Consider the following 14,504-nt stretch of genomic DNA (forward strand, 5'->3'; position numbering starts at 1 on the left):
CACTCGTCGTACTGATCTCGTTCGACAAAGCTTCGGCCAATTTCTGGTCCAGCAAGGCCATACGGGTCGCAATATTGGCCAGAGCAATCGACGGCTTATCAGGAGGCCGCTCAAGACGCACAAGATGAAATGACAAAAACTTCCACAACAGAGGACCTCGATAAACCTATTTTAACAGGTACCGTTCGATTTTTTTGGGAAAGCGCATGGAATGGAGATTTCATAGCTCACTTCTTTTAAAAGCTTGGCAACATCTTAAATTTCAAAAGATTCAAAGACGTATGGTGTTTTACTGTTTTTTTAAAGAAAGACTTAAAGCGAGACCAACGTCTTTTGGGCGTCCTCGTTTTTTGTGGGGTCTCTTATCCGGAAAGGTTTCTCTACGGGCGGATCTTTCTGCGAGCGAAATACCTAGTGTGTCTTTAACAGCCATGAGATGAACACATGAGCCCAGTTTGAACATAGTTCTACAATCGCAAAGTCCGTTCTCAGCTGTCACAATCCATCCCAAAGTACACTGTTCTTCAGCTTCAAGCTCCTGGTCAGTTGTGGTTTCAATCTCTTCTTCAGTTGTTTTCTGTTTTCGAGTATCGGTAGGAGCTCCTTTTAGTTGTTGAACACGAAATTCTCCCATACTGTGCCCCGATTCCAGAAGAAAAAAAAAAACAATTTTCATGCGAGCTGAACTAGTAATGGTTAAACGCCGCTCTCTCTTTAATTTTCTGAAGTCTCTAATAATGTGGGGTGCTGCACGTGTCGATGTCGCAAAAGTAGCTGTCAAAATTGATCTTGCCTGGCTCACTTTAAGTAGCTCCATGAAAAAAGAGGGTTCAAATGAAGTAATCTGCGCATAGAACGAGTGGTTTTCAATTGACGATTGAAGTTTTCACACGGGTTGTTAGTTTTTGCCATTCCAGTCGGAGTTTCCAGACACTGCCATTTACTGTAGCGCCCCTCCAGCCACTGAGCCGAAAAATACTCGGAGAATGACTGCAAGTCGGTGTTAACCTTCCATGATTCCAGAGCATCGTCGATGCGACTCTTTTTATCCGCCAAGGTTCGCGCGTAGTGAATTTTGTATACATGTCTGTATACAATTCTCTTGTTTGCCTCCGCGAACCCCACGGTATGTTTTCTAACATTTGACATCACGTGAAAGAAACACATCAAGTACGTTGGCTGCTTATCTGAAGCGAGAATAGCACCAGCCACACTTTCAAATGCATTTCGTTGAGCATTATCTGCATCCATCATCACAAATCCAAACGATACACTCTGTGATGAAATGTCGTAATACGAATCCAGCAATACCCGAATTGCTCGAGTCCATTGGGGGCTCTTTAGATCGGAGACTAAAAAGAAAGCCACAGGGTGAAATTGTCTCCACATATCTGATAGACCCATAACTATAACCGGAAAACCTCTAGTGTTAAGTTTAAAAGTGGCATCCAAGTGAAAAATAAATTCAGATGCTCGACCGAGTCTCTTGACCAGTGATTTGGTCGAAAGCCCAACAACTAGAGGGCTATCTTCAGTTCCTTTACCAATTAGAGCTTCTCCATTGCTATCATGTAAAAATCCAAATGTAAATGGTGTGGTTTCGCTGCAGCCATCTCGAAAACGATGTTTAACAGCGTTTGCAACCATCACATCGACGAAATCATTGTCCACTTTACTTTTGTTTCTGTAGGTGCGTACAAAACACTGTACTTTTGGCAGAAGTGTTTTTGGATTGGTCTGCGGCAGGCCCAAATCAACAGCCGTTTTGTGCATTATTGTGGCCGGCTTCAGTTCGACCTCGGCCTGGCTCTTTATGTATCTCTTCATTGCGCAATTCAGATCCCCGGGCTTACGATATGCAGGTGAGACTGACAAGTAGTGTGAATTTTGAAATACACTGATTTTATCGGTGATCTGACACTGCAGAGCTTTCAAGACCCACTTACACGACCCTAACAGCTTGCAAGTTTCGTCGGAGCAAATGAAAAGCCGATAGCGCATAAAGTGAATGTCGAGATTGTATTCACAAACACTGCATGTCTCCAGCTGACGCTTGTTCTTACACCATGTCTTCTGCGCGTCGAGATAATCTTCTAGCTGCACTTCGTTTTCATAGAAGCTTACAAAGTTCCACTCGTACTTCATTTGTTTCTTTAGCTAATGGAGAATACAAGGACTTTGTAAATAATCGTTTCGTAACGACACACAAAATATCTTTATTTATAAATAGTCGTTGTACGCATTTATTAATTACTTCGTAATACCCAAGGATCTAAATCGGCCTCATATTTGAATACTGATGTATCTAGGTAGTATAGCGTTTTCTTGCTGTCAGTAGGTTCCGAATCGATTGTATTGCAAACTTGGAACACTCCGGAGCATGTATCTCAGATTGGTTAGTGATAACACGCGGTTGCAAATCGGATATGGCGGAGGAAGACAACGAACATTCTGCAAAACTACACCGTCTGGTCTTCGCATGCGACGTCCTAGAGGTCGAATGTCTTCTACTGGTTGGCGAAGACTTAGCGGTGCCCTTGCAGACAGTCCCGCACCTTCGGCAAGGCGCAGGAGGCAACCGCAGGTGAGAGCAGCACACACCACGAACAGCGGCGCTATCTCGATTTTCGGTATGTATAGCACTGCGGTGAATGTTGGATTGTGACTTCCTTTTTATTACTAGTTTAGTTTTTTTTAATGAAGTTAAGTAACATATTCCCTTAAGGCAGATGGGATCCTCGGTCTGTGAAAAGGAGGCATGTCCTGTGAAAGTTACATACAATCTGTAAAATTGACGCACCCTCTGTAAAATGACCATTTTTATCTGTGATTATCACGCGCTCTCCTGCCAGGTCTATCGGACAAAGTCATGCATCAAACATATTTCGACGATCCCCAATATCCCCATCACAAAGTCTCCTCAAGCGGTTCGATTTCCTAGTAAGCTTGTGGGTGGCTACAAGAGCCAGGATGCTGAGATAAAGCGTGCGTTTGGAATAATGCTAGGGCATCTAGATAGACTGTAAAACTAACAGAAGTGTCTTTGTGGTCTTTGCAACGGTCCTTTAAGGGGATGAAACTGCCTCAGCTGGTCGCATAAAAAACAAGTGTAGCGGATCAGACGCTGCAGTCTACCATAAGCAAGCCGACTAGGACGATAGAAGGATGGATGAGCACTTGCTGCTACAATGTAACGGGCTGACAGGTCATGGGCCACAGTGTAGCCAGAATGGGATGCATGAGTGGCACTTGCCGTGCCCGGGCGATCCCAAGCGAAGTATGGAAAGATATTAGGTTGCGTGGCGCGACGAGTGGTGCGAATGATGCAAGTGGCATCATCGTGCAGCACGTGCTTCCTGCACATCCCGATGAATCCAGTGGTCGGGTGCGGAGAAGCGGTGAGGGTCGCTCAGCTGAGATTCTGCCCTGTTGGGAACATGCGGGGTTCAAATCTACTCTGTTGGAAATAGCGCGTCGAGTAGACGAGCATGAAGGTCGGGCGCGTGCTGACGAGAAATCCGGCGTGGGTGAGACGGAAGGGTAAGTGTAGGCAGCACTTGCAAGTGGCTAAGGATGTCTTTTGTTTATAATAAAGTAGGAGCGAGCAAAAGTAATGGACATTCCGGCTCAGGATCAATCGGGTAGTACTGTGTATTGTTCGATCTAGAAGTCGTAATTCTTGACGAAGCGGAAGCCGTAGTGCAGCGTTGTGGTGTGATGACTCGCCCCAAGGCCGGACGAGATAATTGGCCAGTGACAGGGTGGTCATACTGGGGCCCCAAGACAAGTATTAGTGTGTGCAGCGAGAGACGATGACTGCTACGAGAACAATGTCCAAGACTATGCCTGTAGAGTCTCCCCAAGCGCGCCAGGTAAGATCAAGATGCGGTTGACGAAACGAAGTGCGTCCCACGCCAGCGAGGAACGAAGTAGAGATGTTGAAAGCGAGCCACATATGAGCGTCGTGCTCAGATCACGCAAAGATGATGCCGCATCGAGTACGGTGGCTGTGACGCTGGACTCGAGGAGCAGCAAGGCGACGGCAGGCAACGATGCTTCTGTCGTACGATACGAGTAACCGTAGCGTGATGACGAAATATTACCACATTCTGATAGCCCACAGGTAGGTTACGGCTCGAACATCGCTGGATTGGATGGGACTGCTCAGCCGGACGTAACGGCGATTGCAGCAGCCTTTAATAAATTAAAGGAGCTAATGGTGGCACTTAATCCGGGAGTCGGGGCCGATGACCGCGGCGGGCGACGTTCACGACCAGCAACGGGGAGATGGCGCAGCAGTACGACATCCATGTAGACATGTTGATCGACACGAGGGCGACAGCGAGGGCAGCGAGGACAGCGAGGGTGACGGCAGAGCTGTACGATGTGGAGGCTGTAGCCGTTCATCCGGCCCATGCGACGGTGACGATAGAGCCTAAGGAACCAACGATAATGACGACTCAACCACCAAGGTGCTCCCCAGCAGCGAAGATAACAGCTCGAGCGATGTGAAAATCTCTTATGATGAGGTGAGTAGCGAGAACAGCGACGAGGAAAGATCGTTCGCCACGGACAGCGACTTGGGCCAGTCACATCGGCAGCAAGAGCAAAGGAGACACCAGAAACAGCATAAATAGCCGATGGGATTAGCGAGACGGGCGTGGACAGCGGGAGCGCCTTAAGCGGAAGATCGTTAAGGACATGGAGCTGCCTGCGTTTACACCGTCGCCTAAGGTGTCAGTATCGACCTCGATCGACAGGGTTGGCTTAGTATTAGGGGGAGCTGAAATGTCGGGCGGCGGCACGTGGACGGACCCGACACTGTACTTCATCCTAGGCAGCACGTTGATGGAGAACGCAGCGCGATGATAAGTCAACACGGATCGACGGCTACCGGATCGCTAGAAAACGTGGACGTATCAGAAGAAGGCGTTGCTCAGGCGATATGGCGAATGTCTCGACAAATCGACCGTTGAATGAGAGAGTCCTATTCGCCCAGCTCTACAGATGCCTGAATAAGACGACAAAAAAACTGGTGCAGCTGTCCCCGAAGTTAAGGACGCTGGAACGCGCGGTGGCCAAGGCGACGAAGATTGACGACCCGCTGGACAATGTCGCACACGGAATGTGGAGTATCGAACAAGCTCCGGCAACTGCGCCAAGCCCATATCTCATCCCGATGGCTGGAACTACGGGATAAATGATGGTCGTCCCTGGAATCGGCGGCATAAGATTGCCTTTTAGTTTTATGACCGCGGAAAATCACGCAATGATGGCCGATGGCGAGGCATGGCCTGTGCCGCTCCTCACCATTCCACAGAGCGTATGGGGCCACTATTTCGGAACGTGGAACATGCTGCCTGGGCATATAGGTGGCGGAATATATTGCTAGAGACGAAGGCAGAGTGAAAGCGTGCAGCGCAGGTCCAACAGTCCTATCGGTCGGAAGAAATTAGAGAAGAGAACACGCAGCCCACGCGATGCTGACGACGGTGGCGACGACTTGGACGTGAAACCCTCGAGGAAGAGACGGAAGGCGGTTGTGAAGCAGGCACAGTCATCAGGTTTAAAGATAGAGAGGTCAAAACCGAATACGAGCGCAAGCACTAGCCCGTCCCTGTGTTTCAATTGTGGTCAGCCCGAGCGTTGGTCGGCGGCTTGACGAACGAAACAGGATATTTCGCGTGCAAGGAGTTCAGTCATTTTGCAAGCGATTGCCCAAACACCGAGACGAAGACACGCAGCGACGATCGCAGGAAGAAGCGCAACCAGCTGGTCAAGCCGGCGGAAACTAGTGACGGAAGCAATAAGGGGACTACGGCGCACGACTGCGACAAGTGATCCTCAGTCAGAAACGGACTCTGTACGGATGGGCACGGGGCGATGATGCAGCAGTCGAAGCTGTGCAAATAGCGACGATGCTGAACGGAAAGAACGCCGGGATGCGTATAGACGCCGTGATGATGTGCATGAAGGTGTAAACATTGGTGAAGGATGGGGGCGCGCGAAGTGTCACGTCAATACGGTGAGACCTGCAATGGCGGTGGCCATGTTCCTAATGGGACCCAGTGGTAAGAAAGACGGAATCCGGCAAAGAAATACGAACTTTACGAACAGCCAGGTGTTAGTGATGGTCGGCTCTAGACTAAGGAAGGCGTGGAAGCTAAAGAAGCCTCCGGATCCGAGGAAACGAAAGGCGAGACGAGTGAGGGAGGGGACTGTACCGCGCAGGTGCAATTGGCATGAATGAGAGTGCAAAACCAACGTCAAGCGCGTGAAGGCCAAGCAAGGCAAGAGAGCGTCGGACACGGTAGCTTAAGCAACGTGGTATTCGAATAGAGCCCTGGGCTTTACTTTCCAGTACTATTTCAGAAGCCATCTGTGAATATAGCACACCACTGTTATTTTCATCCCGGCTCCTCGAATTACAAACAGCTTAGGGGTATCGTCGCGCCAGGCAGCTTGTTGGCTCAGTCAGCTTTTGTTTAGGCCCTTCCCTTGGCCGACTTGCTACAGCCCTCAGCTTATGTTCCGCGGGGCCAAACTAGCACCGCTGGTGACCAAGCAGCTGTACATGGTAATTCAGACGCCGCATCGCGCTGTTGCTACTTGGGTACGTCAAAGATTATGCCTCAATCCTGTTGAGTGGTTGCCCAGGTCTGTTTGATACCGTACAACCCTTCCGGTAATGTTAGTAGTATGCAGAGGGTGTCCGAGAGCAACTCAGCCCATCACGGGACTCACACATTTTCTAAAATGCTCTAAAAGGTCAATTGGGAAGCTATGATATTTAATTGTACAGGCACGGAGCTCACGCATGCTCTGAATGTATTTTTGTTGTTGTGAAATCTTGCTCTTGAGGTCTCCTCGCACTTAGTCTTGAGCTCCTTGCTCTTGTGAAACCGACTGCTGCATTCCTTTCTGTCCCGCCAGAAGTGCTCTCGCCAAGTGTGTCTTGATGTGGGAGCTCACACATTAAGAGCGCCTCTGTATTGCGGGACCATAAGGGCCTGTTCGCGCTGTGCCTGGAGATGGAGATGATTGTGGTGTCCTACGATCTCCACCTCCAGCTGTGTCGCTACGTATCCTTCTCCAGGTGCACTTTAAACCAATCAGGTGCCGATACCATGTGTGGAGACGGCACTCACAACCTAGAATCGAGAAGTCACATCCTCATCTTCACGCTCTCCTGCAGAACAAAGAATGATGCAGTTAAGGTCTGAAGACGCCACTCAACCAGAGGACGACGCAGCTATCATACCGGTACACACTCGTACCAGCAGTGGTCAGAGCGCACCACGCTGCAGGAATCAAGGCAGGAACGAGACAAAGCACCCATTTGCGTGGACAGTAAATGCGGCTGAGGTGCTGCTGAGATTGCGATTCGATAGCCTGAAGGGGTTGTTTGATGGCACTAAGAACTCGAAGCAGTTGAGTGCTCCGTGGGATTATCTAGCTGCAGAGACTCACCGTATTGGTGGCCTCGAGGTTGATGCTACCCAGTGCAAGTCAAAGGTACTGTGTATGAGTCTAGCGCTACATTATACGTACAGCAGTTATAAGCAGTACAGCCGCTTGTCCTACTGCAGCACACACAGCTAGCAAAACGTTTTCAATGTCCTCCTCCATAACAAATTGTGAGCCTCTCGTCTCTACCTCCGTCTCCTGTCTCCACCTCCAATAGGTGGAGAAGGATATCACCTCTAAACTCCAGTTGTGCAGTTGTAACAAAAGGTTTTTGGCCAATCAATTGTTAGACGTATTTAGTGAGATGGGACCATCTCCATCTCCAGGCACAACGCGAACACGCCCTAACATAAAATCTCCAACCTCCGACAATCTCCGACCTGTACCAAAAGGGTGGTACATCTAAGTCAGTAGCCCTTAAAACAAATTTATTAAGTTTTCTTTTTTAACTGTGGGCCACATCGAAAATGTATTCATAAAAAAGGAGGGAGGCGGCGGCGGTGCGGCGGCAGAGCGGTGGTAGGGTGGTGGCAAGGCGGTCTCAGTGCGGCGGCAGTGCGGTGGCAATGCGGTGGTAGGGCGGTGGCAGGGCTTGGGTAGTGCGGTGGCAGGGCGGTGGTGGCAGGGCGGTGCACAGGAGGCAGCGAGCCGGAGCGCTTCAAGTACTAATAATGCAATACATGTACATTTAATTGACGCTTGCTACATAATGCTCTACGTAATACAGAAATAATGGATCTCCACGCAGGCGTGTTGCATGTATTGCTCCTAATGACGAGCAAGCTCCCTGCGGCGCTGCTTCCCACCTCTTCTAAAATTTACTACTAGTAGTATAATAAGTCTTAGATTTAAAATTAACGTGTGGTAATGATTGCACTGGTCGGAGAAGTCGGAAAAATGACTTATGCATGTGATATGCCTACATATTGAAATTTGTAAGAGCATATCCATATTTCCTGAGTCCCTTCCGACCCGATATGTCAAAGCCAACTCCAACGACGTTCATCCTAACCCTTACCATTTGGATTGGCCAAATCATTTTGTCAAGACCGTACGATTGGCTGTCTAATAAATAAAAATGGATGATTGGTGATTAATACCAATACTAAAATTAAGAAGGGTCGGAGAATTGATGATATTCATCCGTAACGACACTTCCGGATGTGGATGCAGCTTCCGTGGATGCGTTGGCACAACAGTAGAAGGGTTTCATGCAGCAACTTTAACAGTGATATCAACAGTTGGCGCAGAATCGATGGAGTGCATCTCGGTCCCCTTGTGACCGCGGTCGTGTGATGTCTGCTATCTCAACAACCGTTCCTACCACGAACGGAGAGGCCCAGTCTGAAGGTCTTCGGGCGTGCGGTATTCGGATGGAGGATGACAGTCGAACCCAGAATAGGGTTCCTCTTTGTGGCCGCTGCGGCTATCGTGGTCAAGGTCGCGTCACTTGCAAACAAGCGACCACGACGTGCAGAAACTGAGTGTGTTTTGGGCCATGTCCAAGACGAGTGCGAAACTTCCAGAAACTACAGTGGTATTCAAAGCGGAGAGTACGGTTCTCAACCGTGCGGGGGGTTACCTCTGCAACGATCCTCGTCATTAAATAGCCGGATGTCCCCTGATCGGAGCCCTGCGCTCGATGGTCCCACAGGATACCAGTCCTGGGCAGACGCCGAGTCAGCCCGCTTCTCGTCAATGATGGGGGCGAGAGGAGGGAGAAGGAGGAGCCACGCCTTCCGCTAGTCTAGGTACTTGCTCAAGTGACGGTGGCAAGAGAAGAGCAAGAAGGGAAACGCCTACGGCCGTCGAAGTGGACGAGGTTGAGGAAGCTGTAGATGGAGAGTATGACGGTATGACGGCTGTGGAGGCTGTGGTAGAGCGTAAAACTTCGACAGTCCGTGATACGGTTAAGGACGCTGAGCAGTTTGTCGTAGAACGAAAGGTTGCGGAGGTAATGGAGCTACCGAGGTGTGCCCGCGGAGACAAAAGCCACGAAGAATGAGACGACGAGAGAAGACGAGGATGTCACTGCAGAGGAAGACAGTACGAATTGTGTGGTCACGGTGACTGAGGAAACCGCTCCACTGAACGAAGAGGAAGAGTAGTTTTGGGATGCAGTAGAAAGTGTGTCGGGCGGTGAGTCAGAAGCGAGTGTGAGCAAAGATGATTCTACCGAAGCGTTGTTGACTACGTTTGCCGAAACGATTAAACGGCCGAGCACGAGCCAAGGAGCTTCGGTCCCTCGACTGCGTGAAGAACCCCGTTTGGGTGTGGAATCTCCTCTAAAGTCTGCGCTGCAGAAACCGTTAGCTCCGGTGTTGCCTGGACGCCTCCGGAAGCCGTAGCAATCGGTGTGGGAGAGACTGTGCTCGCTGCTTGGACGCCGAAGGGTACCCCGAGAGGAAACGGTCGTCAAGGAAGTCATGCAAGCAGTCGTCGATGAGGTGGTCGCGGGAGAAATGGCTAACATCCCCGACCTTGTTGAGACCGTCAGTAGCTTAATCGTGGCCGACGGAACTACGGAGTCTAAGTACTCTCGTCTCTTTACGGACTTGGTACTTGAAGCCATCGAAGTATGTGCCCCGGTGAAGAAGAAACAGTACTGGCTGGAGTAAAAGTAGCTACCGAGAAGAAAGTATGCGACAAGGAGCTGGAAGAGCGATTAGTCCCTCTAGATGAGGTGGAACTCAAGCGTCTGACGAAGGTGAATGCTGAAACTACAAAGGACCCGTCTTTGGAGGACATGGCGAAAAACTTGGGAGTCCCTGTGAAAGTGCTAAAGCGAGTGAGGGAGCCCAGCGCCAGTATATTGAAGAGACTTGAGTACTGGCAGCAGTGATTCAACGAGACGCTTGAAAGTTCAGCTGAAGCTAAAAGAGCTAACCGCGACTTTTGTTCATCGTCGGGAGGTTTCACAGAGATTGCCGTCAGCGCACCGCAGAGAACCTCGGGAAAGGTGGACGTACCTGATAATACTATGGCTGAGAATGCTGAAGCAAAAGACGGTGCCCTCGCGGGAGATGTCTCAGTGAAACCTATGATGGCAAGTCTAGTGTGCTAAAATATTGCTCTTTCCCTAGAAGCAGAGAGCATGGTGGCGACGGTTATCGCAATTCAACCGTGTCATTTTTCGTTTGGACGAATGGCCTTTCGAAGAGGCATGGTCCGAAGCGTCGCGCGTGGAGCCGTCTATCGAATGCTCGAACAAAAATGAAAGAGTGTCCGGCCGAGGAAGACAGTGTGCCCGTCGGGCCTTCGAAGCTCAGACCTCTTTTGAGAGACAAACTACCAAGCCTATATTGGGAGCGCCTACGCTGGTATGTGGAACGAGTCGTTCAAGAGAAGGAGTTGTTAGGAGAATTCTGGGTCATTCTTGAGTCGAACGGTATTTCGAAGGAAATACGGACCATATTTGGCAAAAGCTGGCTGACCGTACCGGTAAGAAGTCTACTCTGGGTGGAGGTCGAGGTCGTCTCCGACGGCAACGACGGCCGTGGCGGGACGTCCTTCGACTGGTCTTCCCTCTACAGGGACAGCGATTAAGTTTTGAACGACTTTAAGTTCCGTCTCATTATGTGCAAGTAGTGTTCCTCGAGCGGCCGCGTCCTGATCCACCACCTAATCGTGTTTTAAGGACGGTCACGGTTATGTTGTCCGATGGGTTTGGTTTCCGTGATAGCGAAGATGAAGAAAGGACGTCAATGCCACTAGTGGTAAAGGGAGGGCGACGTGTCGTTTGCGCTGTCGGAAGCTTTGAGACTCTCTATCTCTCTGGGGAGGTATATCGACTGCCTACCGTCGCACATGCTTGCAGACACTGGTGCGACGCTTAGTCTCGTCGACAGGCGATTCCGAAGCGGTTAGGACGGTATTCAGATCTACTACGGTCGTATGACGGTAAAGTTAGTCTCTCATATGGTCATCAACTGCGCGTCCGTGGGAGGATCGATCTGCCCGTCAGATTGGGATGAAAATAAGTCTCTGTGAAGATGGTAGTAGCTGACAAGCTACATGTGGACGCTTTTCTGGGAGTCGACGCGTTAAGAGCATCCGGCGCCCTGATCAATGTGGGAGAAAGGACTTTGATGCTTAAGGACACTGCTGAAGTGCTTCAGCTAGAGATGACCGTCGTGCATGGCGCCTAAATGGCTTCGTCGGTACCGCTACCGCCTCGGGTCCAAGCGCTAGCGGTGGCTAATGCCGTCGGAAACGTGAGAGGCAATGATATCACGCTAGCTGAGGGTGCCGTTGAGTTGCCGCATACCTTGGGGATAGCTCGCTTACTGTGTACAGTGGGGAAGGGCAAAGTGACTGTCGAAGTCTGCAATGCGTCAGCGGATGAGTACTGGATCTAGAAAGAAGCAATTGTGTCGTTTGCCTCTATTGTGTCGAGGTCGGCATTTAATTACGAAGGAGAGGAGGAGCGCCAGAGCAAGAACGTGCCTTCCGAGGACGTAGAAAGCTACGTGACGATGTCAGGCACCGAAGGGCAAGGAGAGGGGGTCTGTGGCGAAGCAAGGGCTTCCAAGCCTGACGTCCCGCCGGGCAAAGACGTTGGCACGACGGCCGTCTTCTCTGAGTCTGACCTTTCCGTTGAGCAGAAGCAACTGTTTCGGTCAGCGTTGAACGGCTTCTACGATATGTTCGTGGAGTCATCGATGAAGCCTGGTCGAACGGAGATGCTGTACTTTAAAGTCGGCACTGGTAGCAGTCCACCGATCAAGCAGTAGCCGTATCGAGTGTCGTAGGTGAGGGAGAAGTGATGGAGGCAGCGATTCGGCTGTACTTGGAGAATCAATATATCCATCCTTCGAGCCGTCTGTGGGTCCGGTTCTAATGATTTGCAAGCCGGACGGAGAAATCCAATTCTGTATTGACTACCGAGGGCTGAACGCGGTGACCGTGAAAGATCGTTGTCCAATGCCTTTGATCGACGATATTCTCGACGTACTAGGGGAAGCGAAATTGTTTACGACTATGGACATTGCGTCTGGCTACTGGAATATTCCCATGGACAAGGACAGTATTCCAAAAACCGTTTCACGTGCAAGTATGGTCTGTACGAATGTCTAGTGATGCATTTGGCTTTGAAACGCTGTACCCGCGTTTGAACGGTTGATGGAGACGGTCTAAGTGGAGTTAAAGTGAACCATTTGCTTAGTCTACCTGGATGACTATGTAATCTTCAGCAAGGACTTTCCTACTCATTTAGTGCGTGTAAGGCAATTACTCACGAGGTCCCGTGAAGCCGTTTCGAGCTGAAGATGAAGAAGTGTCACTGGGCCGGAGCTAAGTAGCTTTCCGGGGACACATAGTGACTCCTACCGGGATCCTACCTAATCCAGAGAAGGACAAGGCCGTGATGTACGTGAAGCGCCCGCAAGACCTACATGCAATCCGATCGTTTTTGGGACTGACGATCTTTTTTCGTTGTTACATTCCGGGATACGCCTCAAATCCGGCGCCCCTGGAACGGTTGAAGGTGAAAGATGCGCCATTCGCCAGATCAAGCGAGCGTTGATGAAGCCTCCGATTCTAGTCTACTCGGATGTCAAGAGGCATTTAAACTTTACGAGGACTCGTCCCGATACGCTGTCAGAGGTTGTCTAAAGCAGAAAGTAGACGGCCGAAACCATGTAGGGGCATACATTAGTAAATTGTTGACAGGGTCTCAGAAGAACTGGATCAGCAAGCTAGATGGAATCTCGGAGATCGAGAGTTGGGGGGGGGGGCTGTATGGTCGACAAGAAAGTTTTGCTGTTACTTGGACAGGAGAGAGCTCGACTTGTACACTGATCACTCGGCTCTCACCTGGACCTTCAGTCATGCAAACCGTACTATGAACGCGAAGCTAGCACGGTGGGCCATGAAGTTGTTCAATCTGCAGTTTAAAATGCATCACAAGCCTGGGACGGCGGTGGGGCACGTGGACGGTCTGTCTTATCTGGAAGCGGAACAAGTGAACGCGTTGCGCATGGCCGACCTACCAAACACAGAGGAAGACAACTTAGACGGGCTAGACTCAGTCGGGGAGCTGGTCGAAAGTCCCGCTGAGCCTAAGTTAGAGACGGAACCGGAGAATACAGCAGCGGGGGCGGATGCAGAAGAGAAAGAGTGTGAATCCGTCGAAGGGATTCCGGAGTCTCCAACGGAAAGTTTTCGCTTAGACGTCGAACAGTTCAAGAATGAACAGAAGACTGTGTCGTGGATGAAAGCATTAGTTGCGCTCCTGTTGAATAATGATCTTCTGTTGGATTCTATCCTATGGGATCGCGTAGTACGGATAACTTCTCGGTAAATGGTGCAGAACGGTCTATTGCGTCGGTGTGTCAGCTTACCAGCGCGAGTCGAACCGGCACGTCCGATTTCGGTGCTAGCGGTACCTCCCTCTTCTGGGGCAACGATCCTTCACTACTGCCACGCGGACATCCTGTCGTCTCATTTGTGATTGACTAAAACGACGGAGAAGGTTAGACGACTGGCTTACTGGCCCGGCTGGCGTAAGGATGTAATCTTGGTTTTGAGGAAGTGCAACAAGTGTGGCAGTGGGAAAGGCTCTCGACCGTGGAGCGCAGGAGTAATACAAAGGATGCCGGTGGTGGAACTGAGGGGACCATTCGATTTGCTCGTCGTGGATGCTATCGGGACCATTACCCGTGACGGAAGGTGGAAACCGTTATATTTTAGTGCTCGTGGACTTCTGTATCTGGTAGGCCGACGCGTTCGCGGTGAAACGGCTAGACGCTGTGACTTTTGTGGACGTGATGGTGAATGGCGTCGTCGCTCGACACGAGCTTCCGTCCCGGCTGCTCAGCGACAACGGCTCGAACGTCACGTCGGAAGTGGCCAAGTCTTTTTACCATACGCTCGGTATTAGGAAAGCGTACGGTGCTGCGTACCATCCGCAAACACAAGGATATGTGGAATGGTTCAGCGGTACCCTCATAGGGATGCTGAGGTCGTACGTGAGTTAGGCTCAGAGCGATTGGGATGCCTACTTACCACGAGTATTGTTTTGCCTATCGTACCGACTA

General features: G+C 50.4%; 1 protein-coding gene across 1 annotated transcript; it reads left to right on the forward strand.

Moving 5' to 3' along the window:
* Positions 1–2,426: 2,426 nt before the first annotated feature.
* PITG_17819 (uncharacterized protein) lies at positions 2,427–4,078 on the forward strand (the record flags this gene model as incomplete). Its single annotated transcript, XM_002896609.1, has 3 exons — positions 2,427–2,584; positions 3,220–3,540; positions 3,853–4,078. 3 exons carry the CDS (start codon positions 2,427–2,429, stop codon positions 4,076–4,078), a joined length of 705 nt encoding a protein of 234 aa, XP_002896655.1.
* Positions 4,079–14,504: the final 10,426 nt, after the last annotated feature.

The sequence above is a fragment of the Phytophthora infestans genome, genomic scaffold, assembly GCF_000142945.1.
Source record: "Phytophthora infestans T30-4 supercont1.56 genomic scaffold, whole genome shotgun sequence".
Classification (NCBI taxonomy): domain Eukaryota; phylum Oomycota; class Peronosporomycetes; order Peronosporales; family Peronosporaceae; genus Phytophthora; species Phytophthora infestans.